This window comes from Coturnix japonica, chromosome 9 (genome assembly GCF_054131305.1).
Source record: "Coturnix japonica strain WE chromosome 9, WE-NBRP24, whole genome shotgun sequence".
NCBI classification, from domain to species: domain Eukaryota; kingdom Metazoa; phylum Chordata; class Aves; order Galliformes; family Phasianidae; genus Coturnix; species Coturnix japonica.
The window spans coordinates 10349430-10373574 of record NC_140671.1 but is presented as its reverse complement, the minus strand read 5'-3'; the positions used below and the strand labels follow the sequence as shown (position 1 = coordinate 10373574).

At 45.6% G+C, this 24145-nt stretch overlaps 2 protein-coding genes across 9 annotated transcripts in view; one reads left to right on the top strand and one right to left on the bottom strand.

Annotated features, from left to right (window-relative positions):
* Nucleotides 1-507: 507 nt before the first annotated feature.
* SPRING1 (SREBF pathway regulator in golgi 1) lies at nucleotides 508-5870 on the bottom strand. The gene is made up of 5 exons (XM_015878209.2): nucleotides 5687-5870; nucleotides 5453-5609; nucleotides 4197-4348; nucleotides 3605-3718; nucleotides 508-2809 (listed from the first exon to the last, which is right to left on the bottom strand). Exons 1-5 carry the CDS (start codon nucleotides 5795-5797, stop codon nucleotides 2726-2728), a joined length of 618 nt encoding a protein of 205 aa, XP_015733695.1. The 5' UTR covers nucleotides 5798-5870; the 3' UTR covers nucleotides 508-2725.
* A 40-nt stretch (nucleotides 5871-5910) lies between these two features.
* The window catches only part of RNFT2 (ring finger protein, transmembrane 2), a 24888-nt gene continuing 6653 nt past the window's right edge, over nucleotides 5911-24145 (top strand). For 2 of the 8 annotated variants that reach the window (XR_014931980.1, XM_015878207.3), the window contains exons 1-7: nucleotides 5911-5950; nucleotides 6677-7140; nucleotides 8648-9126; nucleotides 9920-9996; nucleotides 11261-11361; nucleotides 13834-13987; nucleotides 22679-22828. Coding sequence is in view for 6 of the 8 variants with exons in the window: in XM_015878207.3 (XP_015733693.1) it covers nucleotides 7058-7140; nucleotides 8648-9126; nucleotides 9920-9996; nucleotides 11261-11361; nucleotides 13834-13987; nucleotides 22679-22828 (1044 nt within the window). In the remaining 2 variants the exon portion in view is untranslated. Of the gene's footprint in view, nucleotides 6002-6676; nucleotides 7141-8647; nucleotides 9127-9919; nucleotides 9997-11260; nucleotides 11362-11798; nucleotides 12005-12110; nucleotides 12250-12871; nucleotides 12906-13833; nucleotides 13988-15292; nucleotides 16614-20824; nucleotides 20959-22678; nucleotides 22829-24145 lie in introns of those variants that run through there. The other 6 variants (XR_014931981.1, XM_015878208.3, XM_085509552.1 and 3 more) reach the window with 6 other exon arrangements.

The window sequence follows — 24145 nt, the reverse complement described above, 5'->3', positions numbered from 1 at the left end:
AATGATGAGGACAGTCAGAAAAGCATTTGCTTTTTGAAAGCATTTCAAAAGTAAGACTCGCATTGAGGATTTGCTTTATATTCAGAATCTGCTAATCCTCACTTAGCTTGCCTGAAATTCCTCTGAGTGATTTCAGCCCCAGCACTGAAAGGAGCTCAAGTGACAAACTGGAAATAAGAGTGAGATTGCAAATGTAGAAGAAGCCTCAAACCAGAACTCCAGTCCACCACATTAAGAATTTTTAGTCCAGTTCTCCCAACACCATCCCAACAGAGCAGCACAGCAAATGCCTTCAAGGCCAAAGAGTCAAGTTTAGCCAAAGCACCTATAGTGATTACTACTTTGCCCTTCTGCCATAGGTTTCTCTTTCCAAATTGGGATAGCCAGATATCATACCTGCTCTTGATTAGATGTGAATTGCTGCCATTTTTCACTGCTATGAATATTACTGTAAACAACAGACATTGTTATGTTGTAGATCAAGGAAAGACATGAGAAGAGGCAGAATTTTGGAACATAGATACATTTTTAATGATTTAACACACAATAGAGACAATTTGAACAGGCTAACAAACAGGGAAGGAAGACGCACCCTCTGCCACGGTGAATGGGCAGCGATCACAACACACTGCTGAACACCTCTGAGAGGGTGCAGGAACTCCCACTATTGCATCCCACTATCACATAAAGTTGGTTCTTATGATTCCTCACAATTGCAGAGATATCACCGGCAGAAGAATAAATACCAAGTTGGAAAAGAAATTCAGGGTAAGCCATCAGTACCTCAATCTTTGTGTAGCAACGTGACACGTGTAATACATCCCACTAGGAGTGATATAACAAGACCAACCGCATGACCTCCCCTTACTAAGTGTGGAAGGGAGGTGAACAATCTGTTTAACACTGAAAAGAGAAGCAAGAAACCTCTGCTACCCTCTTAAGACAGCATTTCATATTGCACCTTCACCCTGCATCACGCCTGCTGCAGCGACTTGCCATAGGATGGCAGCAAAGGGAAGACGTTTCCATCCAGCTAAACTGCTCACGCTACAGCTTTGGGAGAAACAAGACTTTCAGAAGAATCTGCTGACAGAATCAATATCTCACCCGATGAGTTCTGGGAAAGAACAATGAAAACAGTGCAAGTGGATTTTATCAAGCAGTTGGTAATACTACTCGTTTATATCGCATGGAATTTTAACTGGAAACATAAGATATTTTGCTGTAGCGTTGTACAGAGATCTTTGGCACCAGGACACTTCACCGCCGTGCCTGTTTATTTTTAAACAAAGCCTCTGTAGATTGTTTTTTTCTTTCATTCTGGGAATAGGAAGCAACAGTTTAAACATGCATATGCCAAGTCGGAATCATTGAAGTGGCCTTGCTGCACAGAGATGGCTGGGTTAAAAACAGGGGAAATGAGGCTTTGCATAGCAAAAACAGCCCAGTTTTGTCTGGTGCTTGGCCTTCACATAGTGACAAGTGGCGCACATATCTTACATGGTCTCTACCCATCTCCCCTGTGTTGAGCAGCCTTATTAAGGAGTCAGTTGCAGAAAAAACCAGCCCTGTTCTACTGCCATTCAGAAGGCTGAAACTTCAGAGCAGCATGTCAAACAGCAAAGTAAAACACCCTGATGGTTTAACCGAGCTCACGCAACATGGCTGCCCCACAGAAGGGCCTGCACCATATTCTAACATTCTAGCATATTTACTTCATGAACAAGGCTGTAATGATGCAAGAATCCTGGAAGAACTCCACCCTTTTGCCTCCTGAACAACCAGAAGTGGAACACAATTGAATTACTGAGTCCTGAACAAGTTCAAGCAAATAAACCTTCTTTGCTTCCTGTCAGCAAGTGGACAGACAGAGCTGCTTGCAAGGCTAACGCTCCTCCTCAAGGAAACTGCTGCAGAGAACTAAGGGAAGCACTTACAGACAATAAAGGTCCCACCGCAGGGAGATCTCTGCTCTTCTCTCATGCTTGGGGACTTTGGCAGATAACAACTCCATTGGAGTTCCAAATGCTTTAAACTCACCGAGAGGAATATAAGCACTATAGCCATGAAAGCCAATACAAATCCTTTAGACTAAGGAGGGAAAAACACTGATCAGTTTTAGTCAGGATGCAAAATATCCTTTTTATGTGACACAAAGAAACAGGGGCTGAAAGGCATCAACAACTAGCTATGCAAAGCATCAATACTTCCAGCTGGAAATCCATATAAACTGAATAAATAATTCATAATTACAGATGTAGAGTACGCCATGCACACCGGGATAGTACTCCAGAGAAACAACAGGCAACGCTTTACTCCCTATAAGCAAAGGTTCTGTCATTATTACTGCCATTCTGGGAAGCCTCCGGACTGCAGTGACCACTGAGCCTACACGTACAGCTGCAAAGCTACATTAGACTGTTGTCCTATGATATTTTACAGGCTAGATCCACTCCATGCATCCTAAAACACAAGCTATTGTAGAAGAATGATTCAAAGAATGCCCTTCTGGTGCCCCAAAGCAGGTGCACAACATCAGCTGAAGGAAGCAAGATTCAATCCCGCAGAACTTAAGTCTCTTGCTCACTCCTTGCAGGCCTGGGTTTGCCACCAAAAACACCATAAACCATTTACACTGAGGCTCTTGTAAAGCAGCAGCTGTTGTCTTGCTCTTTTGGATTCTAGTCTCCAGTTCCTTCGCCTTGCTGCTCAGATCCTGCAGCTTTCAAACAGGCAACAGCTCCGGGGGATATTCACCATAGCAGTACTTAGCAATTGGATCTCTATAGGTGTTCTCATGCTGCACGCTCTGTTGGGAACAGGAGGAGAGACTTTAACATACGTACTGTAACAATATACCTCTTCACTGAGGGTTAAAACACAGAGTAAAAGCATGCAAGAACTTCCCAAACTCTTCCATAAAGTACAGTACCTTCCATAGTCATATATCACTGCACTCCCAACATATGCTGGAGTTGTAACATATGTATGTATGTAAGCGTTTTCACAGTGAAAAGTAACTAGAAATTCATTTTCTGGAGGCTACCCAAATAGGTGTGATGGCAGTCAGCATTCCAAAATGCTACCTATGCTTCAGCAATGGAAGAGGAAAGAATTGGGGTCCTTTCAGCAGCGCACAGTGCCAAGATAAGAGGCAGAGGGTGCAAACTGGAGCACAGGAGGCTCCTCTAAACATTGTGCAGCTTACAGGCAATAGAACAAACACAGTCTGCTTCTTTGGAGGTCTTCAGAAGCCACCTGGCCGTAGACCTGGGCAATCAGCTCTAGAATGGAGTTAGACCACAGGACTTACAGAGGTCCCTTCCAGCCTCAACCATTTGTGATATCACCAAATGTCCTAAGCAAGCAAGGCACAAAGTTGCTACTTGAGATGTGCATGGCTTTGGTGGACAGAACTACTAATCAAAGATTCAGTGGCATTTGGCAAAGGGCATTTTAGAGCCCTTCGTTAACAATTCACTCCTACTGCACTATTAAGTACTCCAGTTGCACGACACCTCCAACTGCATTTTGTAAGCACAACAGACCAGTGAATTGTAGGACCAAGGGCACTTTTCAGGTATTACACATCCTGGTGCCTTACCTGTGATGAAGTCCTACATTTCGCCAGACACAGCTCAAAACGATCTTCCACTGCCATGAAGAGGTTTTGGAAAGCCATGGCTGCCCGGTTCAAGAAACGTTCCAGAAGATGTTGCTAAAGTGGTGAGCAAGAAAATAATAGAAACAACCAAAAAAAAAGACCTTGTTTCAATAAAGTTGTCAAAACCTACACAGTTCAGATCTCAGAGGAACAGAACTTCCAAGCAGAGCTGTCTACTAGCAAACACCCCATGGTTAACGTCATGGCATTCCAACAGGAGAGAGAACCCAAAGGAGCCTTGGCCAGCAGAAGGTAAGGGAGCTCTTGTACTGTCTGGAATAGCTTTTCTATAGTCACTTCCTTTCAGCAAACACAATGCCTCTAAAGCTGAACTGCTGCAGAGCTCCCACTACTTTCTCTCCAAGGTGGAAAGGATGGATTTTTTTGGCTTATTACTGTTAAGTTTTTATTTATAGCTTGCCACAGGCTTCTCTCACCCTGCAGGGAACAGGAATGGTCCCCCCTAAGGAAAAGGCTCCTGACAAGCAAGAGCTTTTAGCCACAGCTGAATAGCAAAAGAAGGTCTGTGTACCTTGTTGGGCTGCAGGCAGCAGGACACACAGTACTCATACACACTGCAGCAGCCATTGGGAAGGCAGCTGTCACAGCTGTATAGCTTCGTATTGGGCACGTTGACATTACAACAGCCATTGACCAGCAAGTCCTTCCTCTCACAGATGTAGCCTGAAAAACACCAAAGATAGGAAGAACTGAGAAGACTTATTCCAAGGATGTTCTATGGAGATGATAAAGGTAAAATACACTGTTTGACAGTCCTGCATAGGAATTACTTGAAGCGATACTTGGACATAGACATACTTGGTGCTGTCTGCACAACTATTACGTACCTCATCTAGGGGGTATACAGAGCACTGTTCTTTACATGCAGTAATGATATCAGATACATACAGTTATGATATCTCATGGGCATAGTATATTATTGCCACTGGAAAGGGTAACCATGGTCATTATACCTGGAACAAAACTGACAGACATTCCTTTACCTGCTCTGAATTTGGGTAACTCTCTTTACTGTTCAATAGGAAAAAGGGACTTAGATTCATCCAGACAAAGTAGCTGTGATGTTCACTGCTTACAGGAGCTCTCAATAGCCTATAACAACACAGCACGCACCCTTATGGAAGCTGTACCACCCCTGCTGGATGGAGAAAGGCACCACTGATTTCAGAGACCTTGGTGAATCAGCAGAGAGCATTAACTCAGGAGCTCTACGTTTAATATTGAGGCAGTAAATCACAAAAGATGTACAAAAGATTATTCTTATTTTTATACAGCCTTTCATTGCTGGCCAATGAAAGCACTGGTGGGGCAATCCCAGCACTGGAGCCACACAGCAGGAAAGGCTCCATCCACTGAACACCAGGAGTTAACCTGAGAATCTGCAATAGAAATATCCCAGGGTTTACAAGTGTCAGATGAGCTCGTTAGCTGCGGCTGAGCACTAATTGTGCCAATCAGGTTTCCTCGATTACTCTTGCTACCACGCCTGACCAAAGGAAGGCACTGCAGGGAGATACAAATAGCTCTGCAAGCAACCACCCTGCGCTTAGTTCTGCACATTTAGGTGCTGTGTGTGGGCAAATGGCGTTTGTTGGATCCAAGGTGGCCCCGCAAACAGCACAGCCACACACACAGGTGTTGTGCCCATAACATGAATATAATCTGAGCACGGAAACACCAGCAGGTGAGGCTCAGCTGTCAGCTGCTCTAATAAGGAGCCCTCGTTCCCATGCAGCACACGGGCCGAGCTCTCAGCACCGGCCATACCCAGTTCGTCCGTGATGAGCAGCTTCCCCTGCACGGAATTCCGGCACTGGTTGCTCAGGTGGCTGCTGTTCCCCGAGCTGAACTGCTCCTTCCATAGGATGGGCTGCTCGTGCTCCTGCACCTGAAGGAGGTTCCGGTCTCTCACCGTCCGTTCTTCCTGCAAATAGAGAGAGAGACGTTAAGTGCAACCAGACAAACCGGCTTCTCATTTCCCCGTTCTCCTCCCGCCCCGACCTGCTTGAAGGTGCTGCTGAGGAAATACACCAGGGACAGCCCGAAGACAACACCGAGTACCCAACGCTTCCTCAGCAGCCGCCGCCACAGCACGGCCCCGCACGGCACCATGGCGGCTCAGCCCCACATCCCTATCGACAGCTCCGGCCCCGCCGCTCCCGGGGAACGAGAGCCGAGCGCTTCCGCCGGCGGCGGGGCGGAGCCGCGGATGTGCGTTGTGTGGAGGGGGCGAGGCCGCGGCCGGGGGCGGTGCGGGGCTGTACGGTGAGTAGGAGAGAACGGGGGGAGAGGAGGCCGCGGTGTGTGGTTGTTGTGGTGCGTTAGTGGGTGTCTGCGGGGGTATGTGGGCGTGGGGAACTGCCCTTAATGGGCGCTGATGCGGCTTTGTGCCCGTGGATGTGTGGGAGGTGGGAAGAGCACAGGCAGCCGGTGTGAGAGCAGGGTGCCTTTGGGTAGGGAATAATGGGAGCATAGCGTCGTTTGAGTGGGAAAGGACCCTTAAAGGCCCATCTCATCCTCCTTCCTGCGATGCACAGGGGCACCCGCAGCTCCATCAGTGCTCAGTGCCCGCCCTGGATGGCACCTCATCCCTCAGGCACATCAACCACACCAGAATAACACCTATTTACATGGTACCCGACCATAGCCCAGAATAACACCTATCTACATGGGACCTGACGTTTATACATCCATTGATTTGGTACCTGACCATACCCATAGAATAGGTTACATCTCATGGAGCCTCGTGTCTTCAATACTCAACGTTTGTGTCACAGTCATGCTTAATAGTTGATGCCAGAAGAAAGTTATTTCCCCATAGAGCTGCATGTCATTTAAAACACTCTTCTCACCCTGCTAATACAATCTCATGGTTTGGGAAGGAACCAAGAAGGGATGGGCTGCCTATTTAAAAGAACACTGTCATGCTGTCATGCCTTGATTGTACTTTTTCATTTAAAATGTTTATACGTTTTCTTTTTTTCTCCCCAGTTTTGCTCTTTGTTTCACTGCAAGTTTCTTCAGAAGCGGAGGAAGGCTGCAGAGGGCACACGCTGATCCACATTACAGCTGGAGCTGCCCTGTTGGATGTAGGGCAGGCCATGTTACCGTACAGCTGCATGCCCTGGGGGGCTGCACTGTGCTGCAGAAGGGGGTCTGCCTCATTCCTGCCCAACATGGAGACCTGCTTGTGTGTGCTCCCATTTGCCATCTGAAAGCCGTTTCACAACTGTACGGAGAAACATCTGCAGGCCTCTCTTGCAGAGAAGCAGATGATTTACACCAGCCATGTCAGCAGCTGAAGAGGTTTCCCAGCTCTCTGGCTCGGTGGATCTCTGCTAGTCACACTGGAATCGCTGACTGGCAGCGTTGATGTTGAGTGTGCTGTGTTTCAAGGTGTTGAGGAAAATGCAGAGACGGCACAGCAGCAACACTGACAGCGCTCCTCCTGAGAGGTACATAGCATCACAGAACAGCTTGGGTTGAAAAGGACCACAAAGATCATCCAGTTTCAACCCCTGCTACATGCAGGGTCACCAACCACCAGACCAGGCTGCTCAGAGCCACGTTCAGCCTGGCCTTGAATGCTTCCTCTTCAGTTTTTCCCACCTTTTCCTCTGCAGGTGGCAGTGTTCTGATTTAAGTGTGTGGTGCATCTCTTGGTCGTAGAAGACAAAAGCTCAGAAGTGAGACAAATACTTCCTGTGCGTGGAACACAGCCAGGTTTTCTGCTTGGGCTTAGAGACGGATTTACTTTTCTCTTTCATGTCAGTTATCAGCTGCTGCCAACCGCAGTGTTTTGCTTTTGGTGATGTGCTGCAGCACATGCAGACAGCTGGCTCAGGCAGCAGGATGGTTGGGGTTCTGGAAGAGCAACCACAGCACAGTAGCACAGTCCTGCAGGGTACCGGGCACCACCAATCCTGAGAGCTCAATCCGTATGAGCAGAGCCTTCATAAAGAGTTGGGGTGATTCTTTATGTTACTCCAGAATGTACATCTAGCTTCACATATGTGACTATTTAGAAGCAAAATACTTCTAATTTATTTCATAACATCAACAAGGGAGGTTTGCCACTCTCATTCTGGTGTGAAACGTCCCCGTGTGCTTTCCCATAGTTAGTACTGACTTCTTTTTCTTTGGCTCAGTTGAGATTGTAAGTGAAAGATCTGGATCACAATTGGTCACTAAGTATTTTCTGCTGGTTCTGCAGGTAGAGGTAAATAGATAACAGTGATGTAGGCTGAAGGTTTTCTAACTGTACAATGAAATGCAGTTGCCACCGACGTTGTGACTTGGTTGGCTTCATTGGTTTCAGCATTTCGTCCATGTTAGTCTTTAAATATTGCCTGGTTAGTTCCTTCATACTAAAAAGCTGCGTATCCTGGTAGTGTTGTTGCAAACAATTCTGTATTTATCTGTGACATTGAGTCCCACCCAGATCTGTTGCATTGTGTCCCTGTCTGGTGTATCCATCCCTGAGTCATAACCCTCCAGTGTAAGATTCAACATCTGGTTAATTTGAACCAAAGAGAGGTCTGCCTTGTCTTGTTGACTTCTCTCCTTGCTGTGAAGAGACATTGGGAATGGGGTGTAACTATAAAAAGCCTTATGAGGAGTTTACTTAGTGGAAATGTGTGCCCAGGGAGGTTTGGAGCTGCCTCTGGAGTCAGATGAAGGCAGTGCTCTGAGCCTGTGGGAGAGAGAGTGAAGGCCACATGTGTGCCTGTGTGTGCTTCTCAGCTTGTGACCACCATTTCTGCAGCTGGAAGTCTCCAAGGCTTAAAACCTTGGTCCCTCGTACTGCAGCTGTGACTTTCCAGGTGCAAATCACATCTGTTACCAGCAGACCTACATATCCTGGCAGTGTGTGAAGAATGATGCTGTTAGGAGGGGGCTGTGAGACTGAAAAATTCTGTGCCATTCATTTGTATTCAGTCACTTTTCTCTCTCCCTCTGCAGAAACCGGAGCCAAACGGTCAGTTCTGAAACCAGCGTGGATGAAAGTGGGGTGTTTGAAAGTCTGAAGGCTGAGACTTCCTCACCACAGCAGCTGTTCTCTGGCCTGGCAGGAATCCCCTCAGGGTCCATCACAGCTGCACCGTTCCAGTCAGGTTTGGTCCTGGGCTCTTCAGCAGGAGGTGGGGAGGTGTTCATTCAGATGCCGGCCCCAAGGGAGGAGGGAGCAACCCGCACTGAAGGAGCCCCGTTTCACCACCGGCAGCAGCCCCATCATTTCCACCATGGCCATCACCGTGGTTCATCCCTTCTGCACATGGCAGGAGGGGACCGTCATGGGCACTCTGAGGAAGGCAGTGAGGAGCAGGCTGGGACTCCAGCACCGGCGCTTTCAGAGCTAAAAGCAGTGGTTGGTTGGCTGCAGAAGGGCCTTCCCTTCATCCTCATCCTCTTGGCTAAAGTCTGTTTCCAGCATAAGCTTGGTAAGCAGCTGTCCTTACTGGTGGTCAGTAAGTTCTACCTTGCTGTGATGTCTGATGTATCCCCATGGCAGCATCTACAGGTATCCTAGCACTAAGGGGACACATTAAAATGCAAGGGATAACAAACTCTGCTTTTTTCACTTGACTTCCAATGCAAGCTGTTTTCATCTGTGTTAGTCCCATCTGTTCCTATCCTGACAAGTGGGGAGATCCTTTCTGTACCTGTTCCCAGTCTCTCCTGTAGGGTCTGAGGATCAAGCCCAACAGCATCAGTATTTACAGCTTGCAGTTGACATCTTCAGAGTTCCCTTAAGAATGTCCTTGTTTTGGTATTGGAGCTTGAGCGCTTCAGCCCTTCAGCGATCATGTAAAATGCACTCACCCAATCCTTCTCTTCTATGACACAGTTTGTGTGGCGTGTCTGAAGGTCCTTACTGGGTGTAATATGCTGAGATTGTCATCACGGAGAAGCCAGTAATGCTTAAGTTTACTGTGCATATAGCCCCAAACTACCATTGATTTATGTCTGCAAAGTCTTGCATTTGATCAGCCAAGACTGTCCTTGGCTGGCTGGCAAGTGCTCATTGTGGTGTCTTTGTTTCAATTCGGCTTGTATTTGAATTTTGTGAGCCCAGACTGCTGTTTTTCAGTAGCTTATTTATTTTATTCCTGATGCATCCAAAATATTACTCAGTAACAGTTCTTCAGAACTGGAAGGTGTTGACATCAGATGGCTTAGGGCTGAAAGTTCCTCCTTCTTAGCCATATATACTCACAGTGCCTTTCCCTGCAGGGATTGCTGTGTGCATTGGTATGGCCAGCACATTTGCTTATGCCAACTCCACGCTCCGAGAACAGGTTGCTCTAAAGGTAAGCACAGCATCTTGCTTTCTCTTGCTCCCAAGCAGCATTTCTCTTACTACACAAAACGTCTGTACTGAAAATTCTTTTGCAACATGGGGCTGAATGCTGTTACTTAGATACAGATCTGTCAGAGTGTGTGTACTATGGCATAATCCTCATTTCTGCCTACCTTCTCCCCACTGGTGCTTTTGGGAAAGGAAGTCATAATAAAAGCAAGGGAGGGAAAGTCAGGGAGGTGCAAACCTGCTTCTGGCTCTGCCACTGGCTGGCAGTGCTTCGTCAAGCACTTCTCTGCCTCAGTTTCCCATTGTGCGTAGCAGAAATCAGTTTCACTAAGTAGTAATGAGATGTAGTTTACTGCATCGTTTATATGTACCAGTAGCAGTGAAATAAAGGTGATATGGTGCTCAGTGAACAGATAAATTGCGCAGTCATGTAATAGATTGCTGTTGCCCTGCACTTTGCACCTTTGTCTTTCTAGCACTGTGCCCATTAATCTGCCTGCTTTAAATCTCAACCTAACATCCTGGCTGTTGAATAGCTCTAAATAGCCATATTCTTAATACATCTTAATAAAGCTTTTTTTTTCCCCCCTTCCCAAGAGCAAAATTTGCTCTCCAAAATTACACCGGGCCAAGACCCAGGACAAGATCTTCTGCCTTCCAGCTTCCATCTGTTATATTTCTCATACATTGAAATGTAGAATTTGTACTGCTTTTGACCTTTAATTATTTCTTGAATCAAAAATACATGTTCCATGTGTTTTTCATGCACTCATGTGGTGCATGAAGCAGTGGGTTGTGCTGCCTGTGGTTCCAAGTGACGTTGGGTAGAACTGTAAAACACTCCTTTCTCAAAGTGCCATTCCACACAGGTTTAAGCTCAGAACTGCAGTACAATACATGGAAATGGCTTCCTCTAAATTGTGTCTTAAGCTGCATTTTAAATATCAAGAAATTTTAGATGTCCCAAGAAAGATCCCAACTTTGAACACTGCATTCTGCAAACCAGGCTGTCATTTCCACCAATGTATTTCCATTAATTTCTCTAAGTTGCTCTATTTGCAGATATTGGGTGAGTGAGAGCCATTTCTGCTTGTGTTGTAAGTGCCTTTGCCCAGCAGCTTATCTGTGAGTCTTAGTCCTGTATAAATAACTAACTACTGAATTCTCAGTTGCATCCCTGGGTTGGCCCTATGTTTTTCAGCAGTCAGAACTCAGTGCAGCCCTTGAGACTTGGAATTTACGTTCTCTGCTTTTTTGTTGCTCAGGAGAAGAGATCAGTATTGGTTGTCTTCTGGATCTTGGCCTTTCTCACTGGGAACACCCTGTACTTGCTCTACACGTTCAGCTCCCAGCAACTGTACAACAGGTGGGAGGATTTTACATTGCATCTGATGGAGGCAGGTGATAATTGCCAGGGTGGAAAGGAGGAAGCTCACTTTTCCTCACTCTTTGGGAAGTGTGGATACTTGACTGCATGTGCTGTCTTTGCTATACCTTTACGGTACCTTCCAATGGAGGAAAAGCATATGCCTATCACTTTTATTGGTGGACTATGCCCCTATCAATTAAGTGACATAACCAGGTCTGAATTAATCAGATGTGACAATATGCTACACTTTCTGCTTGACATACTGACACTTGCCATTTTCTTAAGTATCAAAGCAAGTTGGATTGTTTTTTTTATAGCAAGACTTCTACATTTTGAACATGGTGAATGAACATAAAGAGTAGGTGTTGGAAGCAGATAAGAAGGGACCAACTGGTTTGACTGGTCCCATCATATTTTCTTTTTGGTTTATCCAGCTTTTTGTCTGTTAATGGAGATAAGCTGGTCGTGGAGAAGTAGAGTCGCCTCATTGTACTCAGGGCTTGGAGGAGTCTGGGTCTGCTGTGATTAAGATGGGCTCAACTTCCAAATTCTGGCTGGAGCACTTCTCAAATACAGAAAAGTTAGTATCCATGGATTTAGTTCAGTGCTATCCCTGCAAAGATACTTAAGCAAAGAGATATTAGTAGATTAAAGAGGAAGAAACAGAGCAATTATCAAACCTAGTCACTTGAGAAAGTAGTCTTGGTACTCTTAGTTAAAACTGCATGAATTATCTTCCCAATTAGAATATTCTGCAAGAAACTTAGAGTTTTGGACTGAAAACATTTTCTGGAGTATACAATGTGCATAATATGCATCAGTTGGGCTATGGCTGACAGCTCTCAGGTATGTTCCTTCTCTCATTTAGTTCATTGCTTCTCAAAACACTGCCTGTATTGTGCAGCGGAGGAGTCAAGGTCTGCCCACACCCCTGGTTGCTTGTAGAATTGCTCCGAATGAATTAGGGTTTCACCATTGGAAAGCTGTATTTGTAAAGAAGAGAGAGAGCTGAGAAGTTATGTGTATGTAGGTAAGAATGAGAGGTGGTGAGCTGTGGGATAATCGCCATGCAGTTTATGGGAGACATGAAAGATGTATGGCAGAAAGAAGAAATGTATTGTAGCATCAGGAAGCAAAGTGGCTTTAGGAAGCAGGTTAAGGTTAAGCTCATGAATAGAAATAGTTTAAAATATGAGAAGTCTCCTGGAAAAAAAAAATAGGGGGGGGTAATTCAGCAATCTGGGACCATTCTACATGCCATTTAGGGCAGAGTTTAATAGTGAAATTAGTCTGGGCAATGTCTTACTGGAAAACCCCATGCTTGCAAGTGACGTGTTGGTGCGTGGTGTGGGGAACTGTGCCCATTCACAAGGCAGGCCTGTGACGTTAGAAAAAACTGTTTTGGTTTTTTTTCTTCTTTCTCATTTAGTTTTCATTTCCTGATTTACTCTTTACTCATTTCTAGTGCATAATAGTAGTAAAGTCTCTGATTCTGTTTTTGTTTTAGGGTTTAATTTTACCTGTTGTGCTGTGCCAATGTTGTGAGTATTTTAAATTCACGCTCAGGCTTTTCTTTCTGGGTTGTTTATTTTACCTTTCCTTTCTTTTTATTTTATTTATTTTATTTTCTTAAGTTTTTACTTTCTACCATGAGGCTTTTGGTAGGTAAATATTGTGAACAGGAATCTATTTTTTCAGTCTGAGGTGAGTCCAGACCTTGTTGCTGCTCAGGTCAGTAGCTCCTGCTCATGTCTATGTGAAGTTGTGCTGTCCTGGACTCCTCTTCTTTAAAGACCAGATGTTCAGCCCAGTCAGTAGCATTAAGTAAAGACCACTGCCTTTCTGGAGCTTTGGTTCAGGTGGGAGTTGCTAACTAACAGCCCATGAGTCACTGACAGAGCATCGCCCTCCTGGAGTCCTAACCTTTCTGCCATAGTTCTGCTTAATACCATGCTTCCTTTGTCACCCACTTGTTTCACACACACAGCTTTAGAGGCTGCTGCCCCTGAAATAGCTCTACATGTGGCAAGGTTGCTTCACTGAAGGAAGACACGGTGGTCTTGAGTTTTGCTGTGACTTTCCTGTCCAAGGAATCAGTACTAATTCCCCTCAAGGGAAAAGCTTTCACATTTAGGACTGAAGGAAGACTAAAGGCACTGCTGTTAGACAGAAGGCTCTTTTTTTAGTGGTGGGTTGCAGGTTTTAAGGCTTGAAATCTCAAAAATAGATTTTATACGTTTGGGTCCCGTGTTCTGATAGCAGGCAAACCTGCTGACCTTGGTAGAAATGGGCAAGAGCAGGAACCATGGGACTAATTTGCATGTCTGATTGCTATTATCCTTCAGATCTTCACTGTGGTACACTGGAGTTTCTAGGCCTTCTTTGGCCAACGATGGGTAGAGCTGGTATCAAGAAGCCTAAATGAGGTTCTCCTCATTGGTATTTGAACCTTGTTGTCATGCTTTTCAGCCTGATATTTTTGAAGCCCAACATTGAGAGACTGGACTTTTTTGACCTGATGTGGATTGTGGGGATCACAGACTTTGTGCTGAAGTATCTCACCATTGCATTGAAATGCCTCATTGTTGCCCTGCCTAAGATCATCCTTGCTGTCAAGTCAAAGGTAAGAGTCACTTCTCTTCTGGATCCATGGATGTGTATCTTTAATAATCTGATATCTTTACAACATGTGTATGTCCAGAAATATATAGTGGAAGGGCAGAAGTAGGAAAACTACTGTTGAAACTTCAGCAGAGTTACCTGGGCAGTAGGTTTTGGCTTGTGAAAAATCACACACCAGAGCAAGGCTTTGCTAATGCCAGCAAGTGACCGGAGGCTCGGAAGAGAGAGGTAAGTGCTGCGTGAGGAGATACTGCTAGCAGTGAGATAACTGCTTTTCTTGGGGGTGCTGCTCTCAGCCCTGTTTTCTGAGCTGTCTTTGTCAGTGGGAATTTTTGAGGCACAAAGTTCTTATTTTCAGGAAGAAATTGCAAATGTTCATCTTCATGACTTTCCACTCTGGGTCAAAAAAGCAACTATGAAATTGAAGCTACTGATGCCACACAAGATAGCACTTGTTCCAATCATGGTTGAAGAAATATTTTAAGTAAATAAATTAAAATACTTCAATAAATCATACACAAACCAGGCCTAACATTTAAAACTTCTTCATTAAATCTTTTCTGTCAGTATCTTTTTGTTCATAATTTGTACATATTTTACTCTTTACAGACCTGTCATGCTCTGCATTCTTCCACTTTAGTAGTGTCTACGTTTCAGTGGCAAAGGTAGCAATGTGGACTGCTTGCATTTGGTAAAGTAACTTTCTGGCAGCTGTTGGTATGAAGGGCACTGTGTAGATACAGATAGCGTCATTAATCGATGAAAGTCTCAGGCAGGGCGCTTAAGGGGATATCTAAACTGGGAATAGTTGTGCTTACAAATGACACGGGTGGCAGGGGAGTTGGGCAGTTTGTTCCTGCACAGCAGGGCTGTTTGAGATGGTTATTAATTTATTTCTGGCAATTGCCCAGCTCCTCTGTTGTTGCTGGTTTTTTCTTCCTTCTTCTTCTATTATTATTATTTTATTTGGGGAGATTAATGTGCTGGGTCGGAGCATAATCCAGCTTGGGGAGGGGAGGAAAAAAATGATGTGAATAGTCTTCCCAAGATAAATGGCAGCATTGGAAAAGGTTCACAGCCTTTGCTTGCTTGTCTGAGAGCCATCCCAAGTACTCATTAATCCTTGTCGGGAGAGAAGAAAGAGAAGGGGGCTTTATTTGCAGCTACAGTGGGAGGTTGGTAAGATCACATCTGTCAAGGGCCTGTAATGATTCAGAGCACAGATGCTTCATTTTTTAATACCTTTTCCTGGATAGCAGTACTCCTCACTTTGGTGGGGTTTTTTTTAAGTCCTTTTTTGTCTTAGGATGTTGTTGATGGTCTCGCTGTCCCTTGACATCTGAGACTGCTGTTACCTACTGCTATGGATCTGGATTTGTTTTTTATCCTGCTCCATACTCTACATCCTTTAAGCCAACCAGGGATGAGAGCTGGTGTAACAAATTAACCAAGATCAAACTGGGATGGGAGAGCTCCAAGAGAACCACAGGATGCCACAGAAACCATCACCGGTAACCACATAGCTGAGCTCTTTCTCTGAGCCCTCACCCAGCTTACTTACAATTCTGCTCGTCTTCTTTTTCAAGTGACTTTTTTTATCTCCAGATGAGCTTGCTCTGAGTTAAAGCAGTTCTGTTGCACTGTACACAATACCTTGAGCAAATTCTTACCAAGGTACTTACCACCTTCTGTCTTAATGTTTACCAGATTCAGCATTATTGTCTTCCTCCCCAAATGCTTGTATTGATGTTTATGCTGGAAGCCTAGCTTGTTGTTTGTGAACTGGATGGCTGTTCCTTAATCACCATAAATAGCAAGATGCTGGGGAAATAAATGTGTAGGGCAGAGCTGTAAGGTCATGGGCTGTGGTGTGTTTTTTTTTCTCCTGAAATTATAGAATCGTAGTGCTCAGGTTGGAAAAACCTTAAGATCAAGTCCAACCACAGTACTCACCAAGGGTCTCTCTGCAGCCTCTAGATCCTCATTATGCAAGACCTGATGTGGGGATTACTACACGGTCAGGGACAGAGTTCAGTGCAGCAGTGTTTGGGATAGAAGAATCTTGAATTTCCTTGCATTATCTTCCTGCTGGTAGTAGAGGATAAAGCTTGCCAATGGGGCTTTGATTGTTCTATTGTCAACTTCTGAGCAGGCTCTTCAGATGTTCCTTGTCTGGAAAGTTCAAAGGCACTTGAGATTCTAGTCATCTGTTATATTGTTTTCACTGATGCTTACGTTGTTTTTTTCATGTGATACATTGACTCTCAATGTCCTTCTCTTAAATCTCTTACTTCCTCCATACCAGTTGTGACTGAAGCAAGATTATGTTCCTGGAATGTTTTGAACACTGAATCCTTGTATGTCCGCTCAGTCTTCTCTATAGAAGAAATAATTGAGTCTTTCCTCAGACTCGTTCATTCCAGATCTTTGTTTTTCTTACTGTTCTCTGATGGACTCTCTTTGGTGTTTCTTTAATGAATTGCCACCCACGTTTTACGGACCATTTCTCTATTCTGTCAAATGATTTTGGATTATGATTCTTCCTTCCAATGTATTTCTCTGATAAGCCTCAATTGCACGTTTGACAAGCCTGCTTGGTTCTATCATTAAAGTCATTAATGAAAGCAGTGTGCGTGGTATCAAATTCCACTTAGCTCAGATGCATCTTTTCATTTGGACAGTGAACATGTGAAAAACTTTGGCTCTCCCAGTCTCAAATATATGATTATGCATTCTCAGTATGGCCCCATCACAGGAAGGGAAGCATTTAGTTAAGGTGATGTTGGTAACCATCTTGAATCCAGTACAGATTTGGAAGGAAAAATTAAAGAGGCTTCTCACTGGCAATGGAAATGAATCACAGACTGAGTTGGGCTAGAAGGGATCTTAGAGATCATCCAGTTCCAAACCCCTGCCATGGGCAGGGCTACCAGCTGCCAGACCAGGCTGCCCAGGGCTCATGCAGCCTCACCTTGAATGCCTCCAGAGATGGGGCATTCCCAGCCTCTCTTTGTAGCCTGATTCAGTGCCTCACCACCCTCTAAGTAAAATATTTCTTCCCAACAACCAACCTCAATCTCCCCTCTTTTAGCTTAAAGCCATTCCCCCTTGTTCTAGCACTATCAGACCATGTAGAAAGTCAGTCTCCCTCCCTTGTAAGCTCCTTTCTCCCCTGCAGCTTTCTCCAAGCTGAGTAAGACCAGCTCCCTCAACCTTGTTTATAGGAGCTCCAGCCCCTTGGTCATTTTTATGCCCAATTCTGGACCCACTGCAACAGCTAAAGGACCACCTGAAGCTTCACTGTATTCAGAATGTGATTTACTGAAGCATGAACTCGCGCTGTAACTGAGGAAAAACAAGTTTTTATTTAGATGTTAAAAGGCAGAAAAAGTGATTTGTCTTTTCAGTTTGAACACAGATAGCAATAGACATTTTGGGCCCAGAAAAGGTTGACAGGAACCAAAACAATATTAATTGCTTGAATGCAAAGCATGAAGACTGTTACACCTACCCAGAGTATTCCAAGCATGAATGTGTTAAACAGAGAATATCTTTGCAGGTATCCCCACCAAGGAAAGAATGAAAATGTAGAAACATTACTGAGTTTCCCAGGTTCCAAACTAGCCTGAAGAAACAGAGATACCTACAGAGTCTGGGACTGCAATCAGGCTGGAACACAGAGAAAGAGTAGTATGTGCATAGCAGAGAAAGGAAAGTAACCCAAATCAGAGTCGGATCTTGTGCCTCCACATTGGGGTTTGGGGGAGAAGGTGTTTAACCTGTGGTTAAAGATGTCCCTTCACCCCAAGAGCTGTGTTGTACCCTTCAAAGCTCAGTGCAAGTTTTAATGGCAGCTGGGCTGGCAGTCTTTTTTTTTTGGGTTGGGGGGGGCTTGGCTCACGTTGAAGGCTGCCCATTAAAATAAGCAAATAAGATCATTTGGTTCAATGTAAAATGAATTAAAGTAAATTAAACTGCAGGAGCCATGTGGCCTGCAGCAGCCAGCATTGTTGTGTGCACGTAAATGGCAGCTTTTCATTTTCACTGCTAAGGAATGACAGCTTGAGGGGGGTGGAATTAAAAATAAGGAAATAAATAATAATAAGACATTTGCCAAAGATTTCTGGTTAGGAAGTCCCAGGTGCCTGCAAGTCTCCCATCCCCTCCTCATGGTGCTGTCAGCAATCTAAGCTGATATCCTGGGGAGCGAAGAGTAACGTGGGGGTGGGGTAGAGAAGGAATAGAAGGACAAAAGAGCTGTGTAAGAACCTGAGATATATAGGGGAGAAAGGCACATACCAGGGACACTGTTGTCCAACAGTGAATAAAAAAGGCCTTAAGTCAGGAGTTTCACTGCATATTCTGTACAGGTGCACAGCACAGTTACAAGAACACCAGGGAAGCCCAGAGCCTACATGTCTATAAGGCTGGAAATTCACAAGGAAACACAGTAACATTTGTTGAAAGCATAGCATGAAATTAGTGTTTGAGTAAATACTTGTCCGTTCTGCTTGAAAGATGAATCTAGACATTGCAAATGAGTCCGGGGTCATACTAGCATTACTCATGTGAGGTTTGTTCTATGGACTGTTCAGGTTGCATCAGTGGCAAGTGTATGAACTAACACTGCTGACCCCTCTGGCATCTCTGGGAATGGTTGCTCATTCATTTTTGGTCAATTAGTTTTGTGTGTTTAATTCTATTTGGCTTTTTCCTTTATGAACCATCTCAGCAAATTTGGTTGGAAAAAAAACCATGGTCTGGGTGTGTGACAGCCATTCTTTACATAACTTTGCACTCTGACTTCGGAGCAGATTCCCTTTTCAGGTGCAGCTTAAGTTTTCTGGTGTAGGGTGGTTACAGCTCTACTGTGGAAACTGGCTTAATTTAGAGTAGCCCTGGTTCTCTTCTATATAAGAGCATGAGGATGTGTCTGTAGTTATCATGTCACAACCTGTTTGTCTCTCTGAACAGCCCTGTATAATTAAACATTTACTGCAAGGAAAATAAGCACAATGGTTAGGGTTTCCAATAGTCTGCTTCCATTTTCCATCAGAGCTCAGCACCATGAGATACCATGAGATATCAGAATTCTGGGACCCAGCCTCTCACTGGTCAGACTGACCATTCCTTAGTCACACAAATGACTTGCATGTGCAGAATTGTTAGGTTCTTTGAACACTCAGCTCCTCTTGCACACTGCATTCCTGTAGAACATCATGTAGAACAAGGTCCCATTGGATCATGGGGGAGGTGGAGCAGCTTGCTGCTGCCATAGCAGTTCCTGTAGGCTGCAGCCCCTTCCAGAGGCATATGTTAAGAGGAAAGAGGTCCCTCTTTCATCCTAGGGCTGAGTATGCATGAAACATTTAATAAGAAGCTGGTGTAGTACCTTTCTTTATCCTAGTGGAAAAGAATTATTAGCTTGGAATGTTTGTGTCCTCTAGATGCTGTTCATCAAAAACATGGAGGCGTTAAAACAAATTGCACAAGTGCTGGGAGTAGGAACGTAAGTGGTGTGGTACAAAAGATCTCCAAGTATGGTCTTCTTGTTTCTTGTCTGTGTGGTGCCAGAGTTAATCCTAATCTTCTCCAGCAGTGTGGCTAAGTTGTGTCTAGACAGGCGATAGCGTATCCTCTCATTATCCTCTCCTTAAGGATCTTGGATGCTCTTGCATGGATTTTCACCAGCACCTTCCATGTCACAGCGCTGTTTACTGCTCCTTCCTTAAACTGGCAGCGCTATCTGAGATCTCAGCAGAGTCTGCTCTCCTCTGATCCAAATTGCCAGCAGGTCTCCAAGTGTTTCTAGCATCTTCCTGCCTCACTATATGTCCTAATGCTGCTGGCAGCGGAGCAAGTGAGACTTGGAGCTTCCCTTGAGTGCTAATCACAACTTACAGTTGCCTCATTGCAACTTCTCTCACTTCTTTTACATCCCGTTTTAATTCTGGGTGTAAAGCCTTCGCATGCTTCTCTCCATTTCCTTCTGTGGTAGCACATGTGTGCTTATGCAAAGCCTTATGTCAAATGAGACCCCAAAGTCAGTGCTTATATTGACAGGACAAGGGGGAATGGTTTTAAACTGAGATGGGGAGGTTTAGGTTGGATCTTAGGAGGAAGTTTTTCCCCCAGAGGGTGGTGACGCACTGGAACAGGTTGCCCAAGGAGGCTGTGGATGCCCCATCCCTGCAGGCATTCAAGGCCAGGCTGGATGTGGCTCTGGGCAGCCTGGGCTGCTGGTTGGCGACCCTGCACGTAGCAGGGGGTTGATCACTGTGGTCCTATCCAACCCATGCTGTTCTAGGATTCTATGATTATGTGGGTTTCTGTGAAATAAGAGAAGTCAGTGCTTGCCTTGCTTCCAGTCATCGTTCCAAAGCAGATCTGTATAGGAGCAGTAATTGTATTCACTCTTAATGGAACACACAATTCCTCTTAATATGGATGAGAAATAGCAGAAGTTGAAGATTTCACACAAAGTGTGACAGAGAAAAACAATACTTAGCTCAGAAAACTTCAGCCTGGATAGCCAAGAAATAACAGAGCTGAAGAGCAGAAGGCAGAAAGGAGCACTGAGTGCACTCAGAGATGATGGGTGCTGCCTGCAGTGATTTCCTGCTATCCAAAGACTGTTTTGCTGCTGAAGTTGTGCCTAACAACCTTGTTTTCTAAGCTTCTGGCTCAGAAGACCACACTTATCCTCAACACGGCCCTCCGCAGAATCACTTCTATTTCCTTGGCACTTTCCCTAGCTTGGAGAAGGGCTTGTGTTGCACTGAGATGCCTGATAAGCTCTATCTGTAAACATTTACCATAGCACTATTTCTCTTCTCAGTGCTGTTCTGCTGTCCTTGTGCTGCTCACCCCTCCTGTGATCACTGAGCTACCACAGAGCCTGTCCTGAGGGCTGAATGGTGATGGGAACAGGTGCAGTGCCTTGATTGGAAACCTCCCTGTGCTCTTGTGAGGGCGCTAAGCAGTCCTGGTACACTGCAAGCTGCAGGTTCCCATCACAGCAGGAAGGAATTAGTGAAGCTTTGTCAAGGGTCCAAGGTTTTTGGCTGGAAATCCTGGAGTTTTGTTGCTCATGGCACTTTTGTTTCAGAGTCCTGCAGCCACTGACCCACCCTCACATTCTGCTGTGGGCTCAGCCTCATCAGTGTCTTAGAAGCTTTGAGGGAGAACAGTTCCAGCTTTGCCTTGATTTCAGGCTTCAGAGGATGGATGCCCCAAAATCCATCTGATGCAATGGGAAAGCAAGCAGTCACCTGGCCCAGCTTGGCCTGCCAGGGAATCGAGGCTGAATGAAAGATGCTGAGCCTGGCTGGAGGAGATGAGCAGCTGGCAGCCTGCAGCTTGCTGGTAGCTTTCATCAGTGCTGGTTGAGCAGGGGGAGGTGGGGAAGCGTGTGTGTGAAGGGAAGGGAACGGCAGCGCAGTCATTAGCAGGCTGTGACCCTCTGTCACAAAGGCTCCAGAAATAACCGATGATGGTATGGAGGCACGAGGCAGCGTGGGGCTCTCTGTGTTAATTTAATAAATTGCTTGTGTTCAGGCCCACGCATTGTCGCTGTTACATTTTTGCTCCGTGATGCCACCTGGGATTAACGAGGAGGAGAAGGGGGTGGGGGGAGAGAAAGAAAACAGCCCAGGTCCGTTAGCAACTGCTGGTGTGACCTCACTCCCTGTCCCGGGGGGGATATGAGATCATGAGAATGCCAGAGCTCTCCGAAGGATTCGATTTGCTGGTATGGCCGCCGAGTGATCTCATCCTCCAGCCCCAGGGAAGGGCGCTGGCTGCTGCTGTCCTGCGGGGTGGTGGGGGTTCATCCCACCCCACACCTCAGTGGATGGCTGCTGACCTGAGCTGACATCACTGATGACAAAGCTGACTGGGACAGCACAGCAAAATTCCAGGGGAATTTCCCCCTTCTCCCTGTTAGGATGGAATAGAAGCTGGCATTGAAATATTTCTGCGGTCTGGATAATGTCAGTACACTTTAAGCATAGTTCTGGGCCCACAGCTTGAAGTGACCTGCTGTGCTGTCACCACGTTTCCCTCTTAGACCCTGTGGGACAGAACGCAGATAGCTCCTTATTGAGGCTGGGTGACTCTTACCCCTTTTTCTACCTTAAAGTCCTCAGGAAATTTTGCCTTGCTGCATTTGTGGCATTCAATCTGATCTCGGGATGAAGTTTGCTTTAGCACCTGCAGGCACAACTCAGCCTTCCCCTTATGGCTATAGGTGATGATGGTGTCACCTTGCTTTTAAATCTCTGCACCTTCAGCAGATGTACGGCTTGAAAAAGACCTGTTTTCTATTCCTCTTATTACTGATAGTATCCACATTTTATGTCCATGAAGCCTGTAAGCCTTAACCCCTACTGCTAACATGCTGCACAGATATGCAAGAAGGTATACACCCATAACCTGCTCTAAAAGCTTCAGATTCATAAACGTAAAATAACAGTTGGATAAGTCAAAGAGCGAGAGAAACACTAAGAAACACTGCAGTTATCCTTTGTAGGCACTGGGTTAAGTGGCCACAAAGATAACTATCTCACAAGTCCTTGCATAGGGTGACAATCTGCATAGGTGAACACAGGTCCTGTATGCTTCAAGCCTTGCACCTCTTAAATGTTCTTCTTTGGATTTCCTGATACTGATCACCTATCTTCCTTTTTTACAGGGGAAGTTTTATTTGGTTATTGAAGAGCTGAGCCAGTTGTTCCGATCCCTCGTCCCCATCCAGCTGTGGTACAAATACATCATGGGAGACGACCCATCCAGCAGTTATTTCCTAGGAGGGATCCTGATCATCCTGTACAGCCTCTGCAAGGTGAGCAGCGCCTCGATAATGAGCAAGAACAGAGCCAGAAGCACAGCTGGGGGGGAGAAATACACCTCTAGGTGTTGCCATCTCTAGGCAGGAAAGGAAGCTGCAGCAGCTGGGGACGGCCCTGTGCTTCACTGCCAAAACGTTCTGCTTCAGCACTGCATGGGCATCGGTGAGCTGGAGGGAGATGTGTGGCTGCTCAGGCAATGTTGCATCAGGCTGATGAAGTCATTGCTGCTCTCTAATAGTCTCTATTCTGTGAAGGCTAGCAGAGAATGACAGCGGAGCCGTGGGAGGCCACTATCAAAAGAGAGCTTTACTGTCTCCAGGCTTGTAGATTCAGCACTACAAGAGATTGCTGCAGTTAAATGGTTCTCTCTGTCTTGTGAGAGAGAGCAGGTATTCTGTCATTCACTGCTGTTATTCACTGAGTGCAGCAGGCAGATTAAAGTACTTCCAGGTCCTGCCTGGATAAACAGGCAGTTCTGGCTCTGTTCTAGGGGCTGGTATCTCTGAGACAAGTCGAGGGTCTCAGTGATGGACAAATGCAACTGATGTTTGCTCAAAAATAACGAGGCATAGAGCCTGCCTATACAATTGTAAGTGAATGGGTGTGACTTTATGTAGGCTTGTCACAGACCTGAGGTCTGGAAGTAGCTGTAAGTCTCATTATATCAGTGCAGGGCAGCAGCTGAAGCAAACAGATGCGCTGTTATCCATTCCCCTGAGAAGGTGCAAGTCAGTCTGAAGAACTGAGAGGAAAGTCTGAACCTAAAGAGCTGAGAGCTGGTGGGTTGCTGACCCACGTAACAATCAAACAATGGGTCTTAATCCGAGATGTGCCTGCAGCTGCAACTACGTGTAATACAGGAGTGGGACGTACAGCCCCTGCTGCCAGGGCAAGCAGAGGAGGTTATGGGAATCTGTTGTGTCCAAGTCAAGGCAGCATCCTGCCAGAGTAAGGGACACGTGATGTCCATGTGATGGACAGAGATGTCACTGTGTGAATCACCCCTGGGGATCCCCTTGCAAGGCTTTCTGGCCTTGTGGGGGTCGGGTAGACAGATCACAACACAGGGACAGACTTCAAGTGATCTGTCTGGCATCCCTGCTTGTGCAAGGGAAGGGACACCTGCAGAAGGGCAGCTGTCCTGCACTTCTACATGCCATTTCTCTCATCTAGATACAATTCGTTGTCCAAGAGCATTGGGGCCCACCTGCTCCTGCAAGAAGGGGAGCCAAGCAGAACACAGGTGGAGGAACAAGGGCCTGTGTGTCCCAATTCAGTGTGTGGCAGCAGCTCAGTGCATCACATTTGGC